Source organism: Oryctolagus cuniculus, chromosome 10 (assembly GCF_051225735.1).
Source record: "Oryctolagus cuniculus isolate XC-2025 breed Fujian yellow rabbit chromosome 10, ASM5122573v1, whole genome shotgun sequence".
Taxonomy (NCBI): domain Eukaryota; kingdom Metazoa; phylum Chordata; class Mammalia; order Lagomorpha; family Leporidae; genus Oryctolagus; species Oryctolagus cuniculus.
Window position 1 is genome coordinate 98302966 of NC_142876.1, and position 13498 is coordinate 98316463.

The following is a 13498-nucleotide window of genomic DNA, read 5'->3' on the forward strand; positions in this document are numbered from 1 at the left end:
GATCCCAGAGATCCTCGGGGTCACCCCTCTCCAGGAGGGAAGAGGAGGTGCCCCTGAGCAAGCATGGCCCCGGCAGCTGGCCATCCAGGCTGACTGACCCTCAGGAAGCCCAGCCCTCTGCAAGGCGGTGGCCTCTGACCGTCCGCCGGCTGGCTCTGTGCTCCTGGGCCCCCTGGTTGTTATTATTATTGAGTTATTTGTGTTACTGGACTGGGCCCTCAAAGCCAGTCCGGGTCCTAGCTGGGCCCTCACAGGCCTCGTGTGCAGTGGAGCCAGATGGAAGCCGGAAGGAGAAAAAAGCGGAAGTCCTTTGGAAAGGCCTGGCCAGTGGCTCCCAGAGTGTGGCTTGGTCTCACTGCCCTCTGACGTGGCATTTAACGGGGTCCCAATGGTCAGGCTCCTTCAAGGGGGTGTGTGCGGAGGGCCCGGCAGGCATCGTCAATAGCGCTGGGGTACACTCTGAATGGGCAGCAGGCACGAACATGACAGTGTGGGGAGACAGGGGGTGCCAGTCCTGGCCCGGGCAGTCCCAGCTTCTGGCAGGGAGAGGACTGGCCTGGCTCTTGTGGTGGGGGCGTAGCCTGAGTTCAGATGGGGGCTCCAGCTGGGTGAGTGCAGACGCCCACCTGGCCTCAGTTCCCTCAGCTGGTCATGGGTTTGAAAGCACCCCCACCCCCAGGGCTGTTGGGAGCATGCGCTTGTTTATTTCTTTGAGAGGGAGAGAGACTGACAGGAGAGAGCCTCCACATGCTGGTTCACTTCCCAGATGCCCACAGCAACTGGGACTGGGCCAGACGAAAGCCGAACCTGCCCTGCAGCGTGGGATACAGGCGTCCCCAGCGCTGTCTTAGCCGCTGTGCCGAACCCGCCCCAGGGAGCTAAGCTGAATTTCAGGTAAGGTACAGGGATGCTGTGATGGTCCACACTGCCAGAGCTTGCTCTCTGTGTCTCCAGGCCTGCCAGGGGCTCACTGCAGAGAGCAGGACATGGAGGGGCAGAGCTGGCACGGGCCTCTGCCTGCTTCTCCCAGCCCTGAGTTTGCTGTGATCCCTGAGCTCATCTGAGGGGCAGATCTCGGGCTGCCCCCCACCAGCTTCCCTCTCCAAAGGCAGCCGGCTCTGGGTGGGACACAGCACTCTTTAATAGAAGTCTCAGGGTGCTTTGACACTGGAGGCGTGGCCTGGCCACAGGTCGGGGTGCTGTTCGCCGCCACCGCAATGGGCCTGGTGGGGAACAGGTACTTGGCGCCAGCTCAGAAGATGTCGGGGACGATGTAGTCAGTGTGCACGCCGTCGATCAGGCCAGCTCCGTTGTCATGCACGAACCAGCAGGACACTGCCACCCCGTGCCGGGGGTCCTTGCTGTAATCCTTCTGTAAGCCCCTGCGTGGAGATAAGGCAGCTGGGGTCACCTTGGGACCTGGCAGGGCTGCGCCTCTCTGGGAAGCTCACCCAGCCGCGTGACACCTGGAAGAAGGCCGGGATCCACGATCGGAACCCAAAGCAGCCCACGCACCTGGTGACCGTCAGCCGGCGGTTCTTCACCGTCATGGTGGCGTCCGGCTTGGTGGGGTCGGAGCCTGGGCGGAGGTCGGACACTTCAAAGTGGAAGGGGTGGAAGAATTGTCCTGGAAAGGCACGCTGGCGTTACTGGCGGGGGCGGGGGTGCTCCCCAGGGGTCTTCCCAGGACTGAGTCTGTCTCGGCGCCCACGACCAGCTTTTGTTCCCTTGCATGGAGGAGCAGGTGTTCATATTTCCAGCTAGTCCTTCCTCCTGTCTTTTAAAACCAGTCCCAGAGGGATCTAGCTCCAGGGAGAGGCGTGGGGGGCGGGTGCCCAGGGGAGCGGTGTGGTCACTCGTGAGGCCTCTGCTTGCTCCCCAGGCCTCTCCCCCGCCACGGCAGGCTCCCTGGGCTTTGGTTTCACTGTGGGGCTGATCACGGGGGATGAAGGCCTCTTCTGTGTCTAGGACGGCTGCCTCTCCAGAGCTCTGAGCCTCGGAGGCCGGGTTGCCTGTGGGCCCGTGTGGGTGCCCCAGGCCCCAGCAGCCCTCTGGCTCCAACATGCCGCCCCCAGCTCTGCCCCCGCCTGGCTGGCCATACCCAGCAGCCCGTGTGTCCGGGCCGGCATGCCGTGACTGTCCAGCACGTAGAAGCCCAGGAAGTCCTGGGGGGCTGTGCTCCCCTTCCACACTCGGTGCAGGGCCACCTCAAATGTGGCCCTGCCGTCCACGGACACCAGCAGGTTCTTCTTCCTGTTGATGGTCACCACCACCCTGCAGGGCCAGACGGGTGTGAGGGCATGGGCCCAGCGGTATGACCACCCCCACCCCGTGCCGCTGGCCACGGCCTTCACTCTCACAGCTGCAGTTTTCGGGGTGGGGGGAGCTAATGCTGACCCTGTAAGGATCAAGGCTCAGAGAGGTTAAGTAGCTTGCCTGAGGTTACACAGCATTGGAACCAAGGCTTAAAGCTCCGACCTAATATCAGAGTCTATTTTCTCAACTCCCATCTGTGTCTTCCACGCCAGCTCTGGGCGCCTCTCCCTGTAACTGCTGCCCAGCAGAGTTGTGGAGTGAATGAGTGGGAGAAGGAGCAAGCATGAGTCAGGTGCCAAAGGGGAGTCCAGAGAACTCTGGGACTCAGCAGAGGAGCAGAGTAGGAGGGCTTCAGGGAAGAGGTGGTCTCTGTGCTTGGCCTGGCATTGCTTGGTGGAGATGGGGTAGATTCAGGGCCAGGGCGCCCCGGGGGCACAGGCAGCCAGGCCCTGAGCGCTTGCACAGGAAGGAGGGTGGGGTGGTTCCCAGGGTCTCACCCGCCGGCGCCCACCCCGTGGGCATCACCCCTGGCACAGCCTGAGGATGAGCCCCGCAGGCTCAGGCATGGAGCTGGCTGGTGCGGGAGCCTCCGGCCTGGGCCTGGGCCACCCTCCCTCCGCCTTGCTTCCCGGGCCGGCCGGGTTACCCCTCCTGCCGCAGCACAGCCTGGTCCCTCCAGGAGAACACGGGCCCACCCGAGCTGGGGTTCAGCGTGATGTTCTGAGGAGTTACTTCCAGCTGAAAGCCTGTGGCAGGGTTTGCGATGCCCAGCCGCCCGAAGTACGTGCCCCCGTGCCGCCCGGGGCTCCGGGCCTTGTCCCCGATGAGCTGGCCATTCACTGAAAAGCCTGTAGAGGGGTGAGGGCCCTGGGTCAGGGCACGCCTCCTTCCCAGGAGGCCCCGACACTCCACCCGAGTCACGCTGTCTGGGGGCCTCCCCTTGGGACGGGCCCTCACACAGCACCACCTCCCTTTCCCCTTTCCTCCTGCCGTCTCCCTGCCCTGCCTCCCACCTCCCGCCACACGAAACACAAAACACCCGCGTTTAGCCCTGGGTCTGGCCTGGCAGAAGTCTTGCCTCCCTGGGGTCAGGCCTGGCCCTGCATGGGAGCAGGCTCACGAGAGGGGCTGGGAGTGCACTTGTGGGGCCTCTTCACAGCGCCTCCTGCGCCTGAACACCCAGAACCCCCCTTCCCACGCTCACTACAGCAGCACGGCTGGTCTCCAGGCCAGAAATGGCCATGCAAGTCTGTGTTTCTCTCCCTCCCTGAAACTCAGCGGGGCAGGGGCTGCCTCGGTTCGCACTATAGTAGATGCTCACCAGACATGAGCTGATGGGGCCGGGAGGTGGTGAGGGAGGCAGTGGGCTGGGAGAGGTGCACTGGGTGAACTTAGGGCTCTGTTCAGCCATGCTAGTGCGGGGGCAGGGCAGGGCCCCCAGGGATTTGCAGGGTGTAATATGGTATAAAGATGAGGGGCTGCCCTTGTTGAAAAACCTCAGGATTTCAAGACAGCAAGAGCAGAGCATCGGAGTAGCAGCCCCACCCAGCCCCAGGCATAGGCGTGTGTGTCTGCATGGGCCGCCCACCATATGTAGGCTCCAGCCAGGGGCTGGGGTGTGAAGACGGCAGGTGCAGTGCAGCCGGTACCTGTGTTGGGGTCCTGCACCAAGCTCAGGATCACCCCAGGCTGCTCGTTGATGTTGAAACACAGGGCGTCCTCCTTCTGGGGCACGTGGATGATGAAGTGGGGGTCAGTGTCCACTGCGGGCACAGCATGGGGTCCGTGAGTCGGGCAGTGGGCAGGCGGGGCTGGCCAGGGCAGGGAGGTGGGCCCCTCCCAAGGACTCACCGCCGGTCACTCGGTCCGGCAGCTGCTGCACGTTCAAGCTGGAGCTGGTAGGCGGGGGCTGCCCGGCTGGCAGCACGAACGCTGAGGGATGTGAGGAGGGAGGCGCTAGAGCTCCCCTGGAGTGCCGCGCCCCTTCCTGATCCCCCCGCCCCGCCCCCAGGGAGGCTGGCCTCGGGCCCCTCGGGATGTGGGGACAGAAGCTGGCCCCCTCTCTGTCCCTGTCACCAGTGGCCTGTCCTAAGGAGCCGCAGGAGAGGCAGTGAGAGTGGAAGGGGAGATGGGCTTGGGGCAGTGGGCAGGACTGATGGCATAGCTGGAGGCCGGCCAGCGGCGTGTGGAGCAGAGAGGGCCAGGGATGGGGGTCACCAGGGCAGCCTCCACTCACTCCTTCTGGGTCCCACCATCTCTGCAGAAGACAAGGACACAGCACATCGTCACCCGCTGGGTTTCGGTCCACATGAGGAGGCACAAAGGCTACAGCAAGGAGTTTGCAAGCAAGGGAGCAGCCGGGGAGGGAGTGGGGCCAGGGAAGGTGTGGGAAGGGGGAGCTGTGTGCCTGGAGGCTGGAGCACGCGCCACCTGCCGGCCTCGCCTCGGAAGCCCCGCACTGGCGCTGAAACTTACCCAAGGGCTGCGAATCTGCAAGGGAGGGAGAGGGAAGCCAGTTACTCTCGGGGAGGGCTTGGGCCCGCAGGCGCCCTGCTGCAGAGCCCCGTGCCCGTACCCTCGGGAGGCTTGTCGATGGTGGGCTCCAGGCCATCCTCGTCCGCCATGCCTCTGATGGTCATGGAGGTCAGCGGCGTCACAAACTGGTAGGCCAGGGACATTTTCAGGGCCTCGGACGACACATTGGCCTTCTCCTCCCCCTTCGCCTTCACACTGTTATGACGCACACATAGCACAGGCCATGAGAAACTGGACCTTTCACCCCCGCGGTGGGTCGGTCAGTCACTCAACAAACACATCCTGGCCTCCTGTCATGCATGGCCTCCCACAGAGAGGACCAGACTGGGTTGCGGACCATGCCTCAGAGACACACAAGGAATTTAGCCCCAGTTTGCTGATCTGGTAAATGGGGATGACAAGGGATTCCCCCAGCAGGTGGCGAGGATTAAATGAGAGTGTTCTAGGCACAGCAGTCCACAGGAGAGGCAGCCTCCCGCCTCCGTGCAGCTGCATGGGGCAAACAGCAAGCTGTCCCTGTGCCCCCGCAGCCCCTCCCACACTATTGACAGGCTGGTTGATATTAACTCGGTGCGCAAAGCACAAAGAGGAAAGTCGATCTGACCCACAGCAACCCCGCGGGCCCAGAGCCGCCCCTTCTCTGGTCAGCTCCACGGGGAGGGGCCCCGGGGGTGGGGCGGGGCCGTACTGCCTGGCCAGCAGCTCCTGGATGGTGAGGTAGGCCCAGAGGCGCTCCACGTGGTTCTCCAGCATGTGGCCGCGCTCCCGGAGCAGCTTCTTCATCTCTTCCTCATCCACCAGGCAGGTGGTCTGGAATTCTTGTCCCTCCTGAGGGTGGAGACAGGGACAGAGGTCCGGCACTGTGACGACACAGCGCTGGGCTGGCCCTCAGGGCTCGGAGCAGTCCCCTGTCATCTGGTCTCTGCAGGTTCATTCTCAGCTTTACCCCTTCCAGAACCTTCTCAATGATTCATTCGTCCTACAAATACTTGCTGAGCACACCCTGTGAGCTGGGCCTGGCCTGGGCCCCCCACCAGGGGAGGTGTGGGGTTGGAGGACCGGGCCCTGCTCTCGTGGAGTTGCTGGCTGGGGGAAAGGCTGTGCACCAGGACTCACATCTCCAGATGCCCACCGAGTTCCAGCCGGCCCGCGCCATTCAACTTGCCACAGCACTCAGGTGCACCTTCTCTCCCCAGCTACCATATGGGGGCGCCACTTGCCAAGAGCTCCCTATGCACCAGGCACGGCCACGCAGTGGGGTCCTGGTGGGCAGGGTCCCGATCTCCCATGCCCGTGAACTGTTCCTACTGTGCGTGTGCACCTGACCGCGTGCCATGCCCTGCACAAGGCCTGGTGCACAGCAGGTGTTCAAGAATCGTCGTCAGGTGAGAAGGGAGAGGTTGCAGGCCTCTTGCTCTCTCTCACCTTGCAGGGAAGGGTAGGAGGAGTAACAAGCGGCCCATTTTGAGCAAAGAGTCTGTGACTCATCAAGGCCAGGCTGGCCCCGGCCGAGCCTGTCCAGCCCCCAGGGAGCCTGCATGGAGAGACGTTCAGGACTTGGCAGGGGGAGGGTGCTCCTCTAGGGAAGGAGGGGCTTCTGGGGGTATGCAAGGAGGGGTACCAAAGTGGTTCCAGGTGCTTCATAGCCTCTCTGCCCGCCGTGGCCCACAGTTTACCCCACGGGCCCGCACGTCAGCCTTGAAGCTGCCCAGCTTGTGGTCAGCAATGCGCCCGGCCACCACGATCTCTGAGCCGTCGTAGTACTGCTTATGGCGGTGCTGGGTGAGGGCCACCACAGCGTCCTGCGGGTACAGCAGCTCCACATCCACCAGCAGGGGGTTGGCCACCTGGTTGTAGAAGCCCTGCGGGGAGAGGGGTGTGGCCTCAGGGCTGGTCTCCCTGCACACCTGGCAGGCAGCCCGCTGACAAAGCGGGGCCTCAGGGCGCGGGGCTCAGGGGCACACAACAGAATGAATGGGAGCTCTGGGGGCTCCTCTAGGCTGTCAGGTAAGTGGCCACCCAGGCCGGGCTCCCTGTGGGTGGCACAGGCAGGCACAGGGGTCAGGAGGAGACCTGCAGCTGCTGGGCGGCGTCGTGGTCCTCGTAGATCCTCTGGGCCCACCCGTTGTTCTCCATGGACAGGCTCTTCAGGAAGTTGAAGTCCAGGTCGTGGCCAAAGCCCAGGCTGTAGAGCGGGAACCTGCCCCCGATGGCACTCCGGATGTTCTTAAGGATTTGGGGGCGGTCTGTCACCCCTGCAGCCACACAGCCGGGCAGTGAGGGGGCACTGGCGGGCTCGGGACGCCCCTCGGGGCCCGAGCCGCCCAGTGCAGACCACCTCCGGTCCACAGGGGCAGCTTGAGGCTGCCCCTCCTCCTCGTTCACCTGCCTGCCGGCTGCTGAGAGAGCTGCTCACAGCCCCGTCCTGCCCCCCCTTCCCCCGGCTCCCTGCTGTGAGCTGCGAGGCCCTGCCGGCCTTTCCACCCTCACTTCACACTGTTGCACAGCCTGGGGCCTAGGGCGGGCCTGCCACTGCATACACTTTCTTCTGCTCAATCTGGGGTCCCTTCTGCCAGGAGCCCCTTCCGGCCTCCTCCCTTCCGGACTGAGCTCAGGAGTCACCTCCTCCAAGGGGCCTTCCCAGCTTTCACTTGGGCCTGGTGCCCCTTGTCCATGGTCCTGTAGCCTCCTGGCTCTCTTTCTGGGCCCTTGGCAGAACACCTGCTCCTAGGTGTGCCTCCTGCTGGGTCTTGTTCTTTTGGTATCTCTCTGCAGGCCCTAGGCCTGTGCTTGGCACACCACAGCTACTGGAGAAATAGTTCCTTAAGCTCCAACTGGGAATCCTACCAATCTCCAGGGTGCCCTGCAGAAATGGCCCCAATTTTCCAGCTCCCGGGACAGAAGTCTGCCTTGAAGTTCCCAGACCGTGTGGTCTGAACTGTGTTCTTAGACCAGAGTTTGGCTTTGCTCTGAACCTTTCTGTCCCCCAAGAGCATCTCCAACGGATGGGTTTCCACCTGCACGCCTCCCGGGGCAGCCCTCTGCTTACCCTCGGTGGGCTCGCCGTCGGTCAGCATGATGAGAATCGCAGCGTGCTTGCTGACCGCGGGCAGGTTCCCTTGGGCATTGTTCAAGATCTCAATTCCCCGGAGCAAACCGCCGTTCAGGTTTGTGGCTGCGAAGGAGAGCAAGCAGACTGTGGTGTGCCACGGGGACAGAGGTGACACCGAGCTGGCCTGCGGCCCCCGCCCTTACCCCCAGCCAGGGAGAAGCGCTGCACGAAGTCGCGGGCTGCTTGCAGGTTGGCCTCGCTGGCTGGCACCAGTGAACCCCTCCACGACTGCACTCGAGAGCCGAAGAGGACCAGGTCGAAGTAGTCCTCTGGCCGGATGTCGCCCAGGATCTTAAGCAGTGCCTCTTTGGTCTGCAAGGACAAGTCAGTCGGTGGAGGGGACATAGCTGCAGGAGCACAGAAGCAGGAGGGGAGGACCTGGCGGCCCCAAGACAGAGGCATCCTGCCGGGCCCTGCCAGGCCGATGAGGGCATGGGGACAGCACAGGGACTCAGACGTGAGCAGGGGTCCGGGTGGGGCGGGGTTAATAAAGGGGCCCCAGGAGCCTGTGCTCTGAAACTCTGCTTGTGCAGCCATGGGCTGTGCCATGGACTGGACACCTGGGGCACCGCGGGCAGCCTGCTGCAGGACACCTCCCAGGGACCGCCATCATCATCCCAGCAGGCAAGCCCGTGACCCACTGGCACCATCATCGCCTTTTTTACCACGGAGGAGAGGTGTGTGCACTGGGAGAAAGTGGTGGCCCATCCCAGAGCCCCCAAATCCCAAGCCAGACCCTGGCAGCAACACCCGCTGGGCGTGAGCGAGCCGGTGGAAGAAGGTTCCAGTGGGGACGGGCGGGAAGCCGCGGGTCACCTGCTTCACTTTCTGGCCTTCCATGGAGCCGCTGATGTCAATCACAAAAACCAGGCTCTTGCTCATGTTCTTCAGGTTTTGGGGGGCGAAAAAATGGGCAAAGTGGTTGTTGGCCACCTGAGAAAGAGGAGAGGGAGAGGCCTCTGTCAGAAGTGCTGCTCGCCTGTCCTCTCTCCGGGTCTTGGGCCAGCAGCTGCAGGCTCACCAGGAGGTCACAGAGCTTGTCCCGATTGACGTCGTAGGTCACCCTGAAGTCCCCATTCAGCAGGGATGTGGAGCACGTGGGGCAGGACTGCTGCTGGGCCACGGTGGGCCGGAAATGCACGTGACCCTGGAACCACAGAGGGGTGGGTATTATGGACTTGTGCAGATGCAAACAGGATGTTTGAAGAGGAGAGAGAGAGAGAGTGTTTGGTGGGGGGGTTGTGGTGTGGGTATATTGGGGATGTGGGGGTGTGGATGTGTGTGTGGGGTGTTTGTGTAGGGGTGTGTGTGTGTGTTTGGTGGGGGGGTGTGGATGTGGGTATATTGGGGACATGGGGGTGTGGATGTGTGTGTGGGGTGTTTGTGTAGGTGTGTGTGTGTGGTGGGGGGGTATGGGTGTGGGTATATTGGGGATGTGGGGGTGTGGATGTGGGGGGGTGTTTGTGTAGGTGTGTGTGTGTGTGTTTGATGGGGGGGTGTGGGTGTGGGTATATTGGGGATGTGGGGGTGTGGATGTGGGGGGGTGTTTGTGTAGGGGTATGTGTGTGTGTGTTTGGTGGGGGGGTTGTGGGTGTGGGCATATTGGGGATGTGGGGGTGTGGATATGTGTGGGGGGTGTTTGTGTAGGTATGTGTGTGTGTGGTAGGGGGGTGTGGGTGTGGGTATATTGGGGACATGGGGGTGTGGATGTGTGTGGGGGTGTTTGTGTAGGTGTGTGTGTGTGTTTGGTGGGGGGGTGTGGGTGTGGGTATATTGGGGATGTGGGGGTGTGGATGTGTGTGTGGGGTGTGTGTGTGTGTGTGTTTGGTGGGGGGTGTGGGTATGGGTATATTGGGGATGTGGGGGTGTAGATGTGTGTGGGGTGTTTGTGTAGGTGTGTGTGTGTGCATGGGCACAGAAACAAACCCAGGGGGCCCCTCACTGCGTCGCAGGAAGTGCACGTCCCTAGGTAGTGGGAGAGAAGATGGGTCCCTTTCCTTATATGTGGGGTCTTCAGAAAGTTCACGGAACATGTGTGTTATGAAAAAACTGTGTGTGGGTTTTGAAAGGTTGTCCCTGCCACCCTCAAGGGAGATCTGGATGGAGTTCCAGGCTCCTGGCTTCAGCCTGGCCATTGTGGCCATTTGGGGAGTGAACCAGCAGATGGAAGATAGATCCCCACCATCACCCTGCCTTTCAAATAAATAAACTAAATCTTTTAAAAAAATAGGTAGGGCTGGTGTTGGGGTATAAGTGTTGGTGTTAAGCTGCCACCCACAACATCAGATCCCACGTGAGCGCCGGTTTGTGTCCCGGCTATGCCTCTTCAATCCAGCTCCTGCTCATGTGCCTGGGAAAGCAGCAGAAGATGGCGCAAATCCTTGGGTCTCTTCACCCATGTGGGAGACCCGGATGAAGCTCTTGGCTCCTGGCTTGGGCCTGGCCCAACCCCATGTGTTATGGGCATTTGGAGAATGTGCACACTCCTCTCCTGCCCCCCCCCCCAAAAAAAACACCAAAACTTGAAAAGAATTGGTAGGAAAATCAAGATCCACCCACTTGGGCCCCCATGGAAAGTGAGGGTATTTGCCTGTGAAAGCAGGCCCACTCAACTGTAGGAAACGATTCTATCAATTGCTATGAAGTCACTGCGTAAGGTACGTGGGAGTGCAAGGGTTGAGGGGAAGGCAAAGGGCAGGGTCCTCACTGGGCCACACTCCCCCTGGGTGGTGGCTAGCAGGCTTCTAGGATCCCAGCAAGTGGGTGGAAGTGGCATGCTGTTGGGTGGGCCAAAGGCCTTTCCATACTCAGCTGCGTTTCTGAGAAAACAGAAGCAGCAGTATTAGAGGCGGCCGCTCGTTTGGGAGGCACGCAGAAAGGAAACTGAGGCACACGCGAGCCAGCAGGTTACCCTGGGCAGTGCAGCCAGCAGGTGCCGGAGGTGGAGCTGGCATCTTCCCGCTTCCGTCTCTGTGGACGTTTGCTAAATTGCTCTGAGGCTCAGAAGCACTGCCTTCCCCTAGGATACCAACCTTGGAGCACCTGCCTGGACATCCTATAGAGAGTGGGGGGGGCTGGGAAGTCCCCCGAGACTCTGGCACCGCCCCCTGCTACGGCACGCACCTTTTTCCCTGAGAAGGACTTCTTGATAGTTCGAGCCGCCAGTTCCTTGGGGAGGAAGGGGGCTTGGGCGTTCAGCTTGCTGATCCCTTGTGGCTCAAATATGTCCACGTCGATCTGCACCATTGAAATAAATTCTGGACTAAGGTTCCCATTCGGGCTTCCACCAAAAGCAAACATGTGTCCTGGCTTCTTACTGTGTGCAGCACCCAGGCGGCCCTCATCACACACTTGGGACGCTGCAGGCATGCCCCGACTCTTCACCAAGGGACAGTGTGCCTGCCTGCACCCCTCGTCCCGGCCACCACTTAGGGGCCAGCTGCGATCACAGCCCCCAGCCGCCGCAGCCTTCCGGTTTACAGGTCACCTGGACATTCTGTATTGCCTGCGATCCTTGTGGCAGTCCTGGGATTTACAAGGACTGCCCATTTAGCAAATGAGCACATTGAGGCTCAGGGAAGAGGAAGGAGCTCTGGGGGGTTCAGGGAGCTCACTGCGTAAGAAGAGCCGTCGGAGCCCACCCTGAGGAGTCAGGCCCCTGCCTTGTGTCCCTAGGCGGGTGAAGGGGGGCACATAGAGTGGGTGCTGAAGCAGTGGTGGGGGTCACTGTGTGTGTGTGTGCGAGAGAGGCAGGGGCCCTGCCCGGGCCCCAGGAGCCACCTCAAAGTGCTGCACCAGCTGCTTGGGCTTCACTCTGATGACGATGTTGTACTGCCCCAGTCTTCGCTTCAGCACCTCCTCGTAGGTCAGCTGGAAGGTGACCTTGCTGCGGGGACTGGCGGTGATGTGGATGGTGAACTGCTCCATCGTCCTCCCCGAGGCCCTGCAGGTGCCACCAGAGGCAGCAGCAGGCAGACGCGTGGTGAGTGACACGCGGGCCCATGTCCCCGAAGCAGGACGTGGAGGCTGCTGCTGGCTTCCCTTGGCCTGCCGCCGCGTCTCAGCTGACTGCTGGGGGCCTGGGCCCAAGGATGGGGGTCCCTCTTCCCGCACAGCAGAACTGGGGAAAGGGCAGCCCCGGTGGCCAGGGCCTAGCTCCTACCTGACCAAGCCGGCATTCTCCCCTGCGATGGCTGCCTTCCGGTACTGCTTCCACGCGGCTGCTTTGTCCTTTATGTTCCCAACATAGGCATTGTCATTGGCCGTGCTGCAGGGAGGGAGGAGGGTGCTCACAGAGTCGGGGAGGGGCGCCCCTTCCTAGCAGAGGTATGCCCAGCCCATACCCCGAGCAGGCCCTGGCCAGGGCAGCGCCTTCTGCGCCCGCCCACAGTGCTGCTTGGGGACCTGCAGCAGGAGGTGGGCAGCCACGGCCAGAGAGGCCTGCAGAAAAGCCGCAGATGCCGGGCATTGCTCCCTGGGCCCTGGGCTGAGAACCGGCCACCACACACCCCGGTCTGCTCTGCCAGACAAAACCAAGAACACAGAGGCCATCCGGGCACCAAGGAGACGGCCTTAGGCTGGGACAGGCCCAGGGACCCTCCCCCGCCCCTGGGGCCAGGATGTGGGAGTCAGGCAGAGCACGCACATGGCGAAGTCGCTGATGAAGGCTGTCTTGGGAATTTCCACATCGAAGGCCACTTCCCTGGGTTCGTTGGCGCTGTTGACCACCTGGCTGGTGATGACGTAGTGGGCGAAGCGAGAGGTGACTTTGCAGTTGACTTTCAAACTCCGGATGAGCACGCCATCCACTGTCTGCCGTGAGACGGGAGGGGCAGGGGGTCTCTGAGCCACTGCGGGAGGAAGGGGACCTCCTTGCTGCCCCGGGGCAGTGACACAGGGTACCCCGGAACTGGGGGAATGGACCAGCCCTCCTCTCTGCCTGAGGCAGTGCAGTGGGGCACAAGCCCCCATTCTAGGAGATGAGGGTCCCCCTCCTCCTGCGCACTGACGTAGGGGAACCCCCTAGGGAAGGGAGAAGGCGAGCCAGTGCTGAGGGCCCCGACACAGACCATTTTGCTGAGAATCTCACTCACTCTGTCCACAGCCTGTCGCTTCTGCAAAACAGAGGCAGAGTCGAGTATGAATGGGAACGCTGAGGGGAGTGCAGCCTATCTGTTTAGGGGCGGGAATGGGGTGCAGCTGGTGTCCTCTGCCCTTGGCCTTGCATCTCTCCTGCTGCTGGGATGTCATCTCTATAGTCAGAGATGGTCAAGGTAGGCGGGGATGGCCCTGGTCCTGGGGGGGGGGGTCTTGTGTCCCTCCGGGCCCCCACCAGGCTCAGCGGCCTTGCTCCTGTCCCGGGTGCGTAGCCACGTACCTGACTGCCCTTGGACCTGCCTGTGGCTGAGCTCGGAGCAGGCCTGGCCTGCAAGATGAGGAGGGACACCAGGCACACGCACAGCAGTCCCCGAGGCCCCATGGCACTGTACGGAGGAGTCCCCAGGCTCCCGCTGCCCTGTCCCTTCGCGCAGACCA

The 13498-nt window shown here is 62.1% G+C and overlaps 1 protein-coding gene across 1 annotated transcript; it reads right to left on the reverse strand.

Annotated features, from left to right (window-relative positions):
- Positions 1 to 1130: 1130 nt before the first annotated feature.
- Positions 1131 to 13498, reverse strand: ITIH1 (inter-alpha-trypsin inhibitor heavy chain 1). The gene is given in 22 exon segments (NM_001082646.1): positions 1131 to 1382; positions 1516 to 1627; positions 2102 to 2274; positions 2963 to 3164; positions 3966 to 4079; positions 4168 to 4248; positions 4553 to 4573; positions 4792 to 4806; positions 4892 to 5046; positions 5540 to 5679; positions 6528 to 6713; positions 6925 to 7106; positions 7901 to 8026; positions 8107 to 8275; positions 8780 to 8896; positions 8985 to 9110; positions 11087 to 11200; positions 11744 to 11906; positions 12126 to 12230; positions 12609 to 12775; positions 13057 to 13077; positions 13341 to 13498. Coding segments are annotated over 22 exon segments (2721 nt in total). The 5' UTR covers positions 13443 to 13498; the 3' UTR covers positions 1131 to 1252.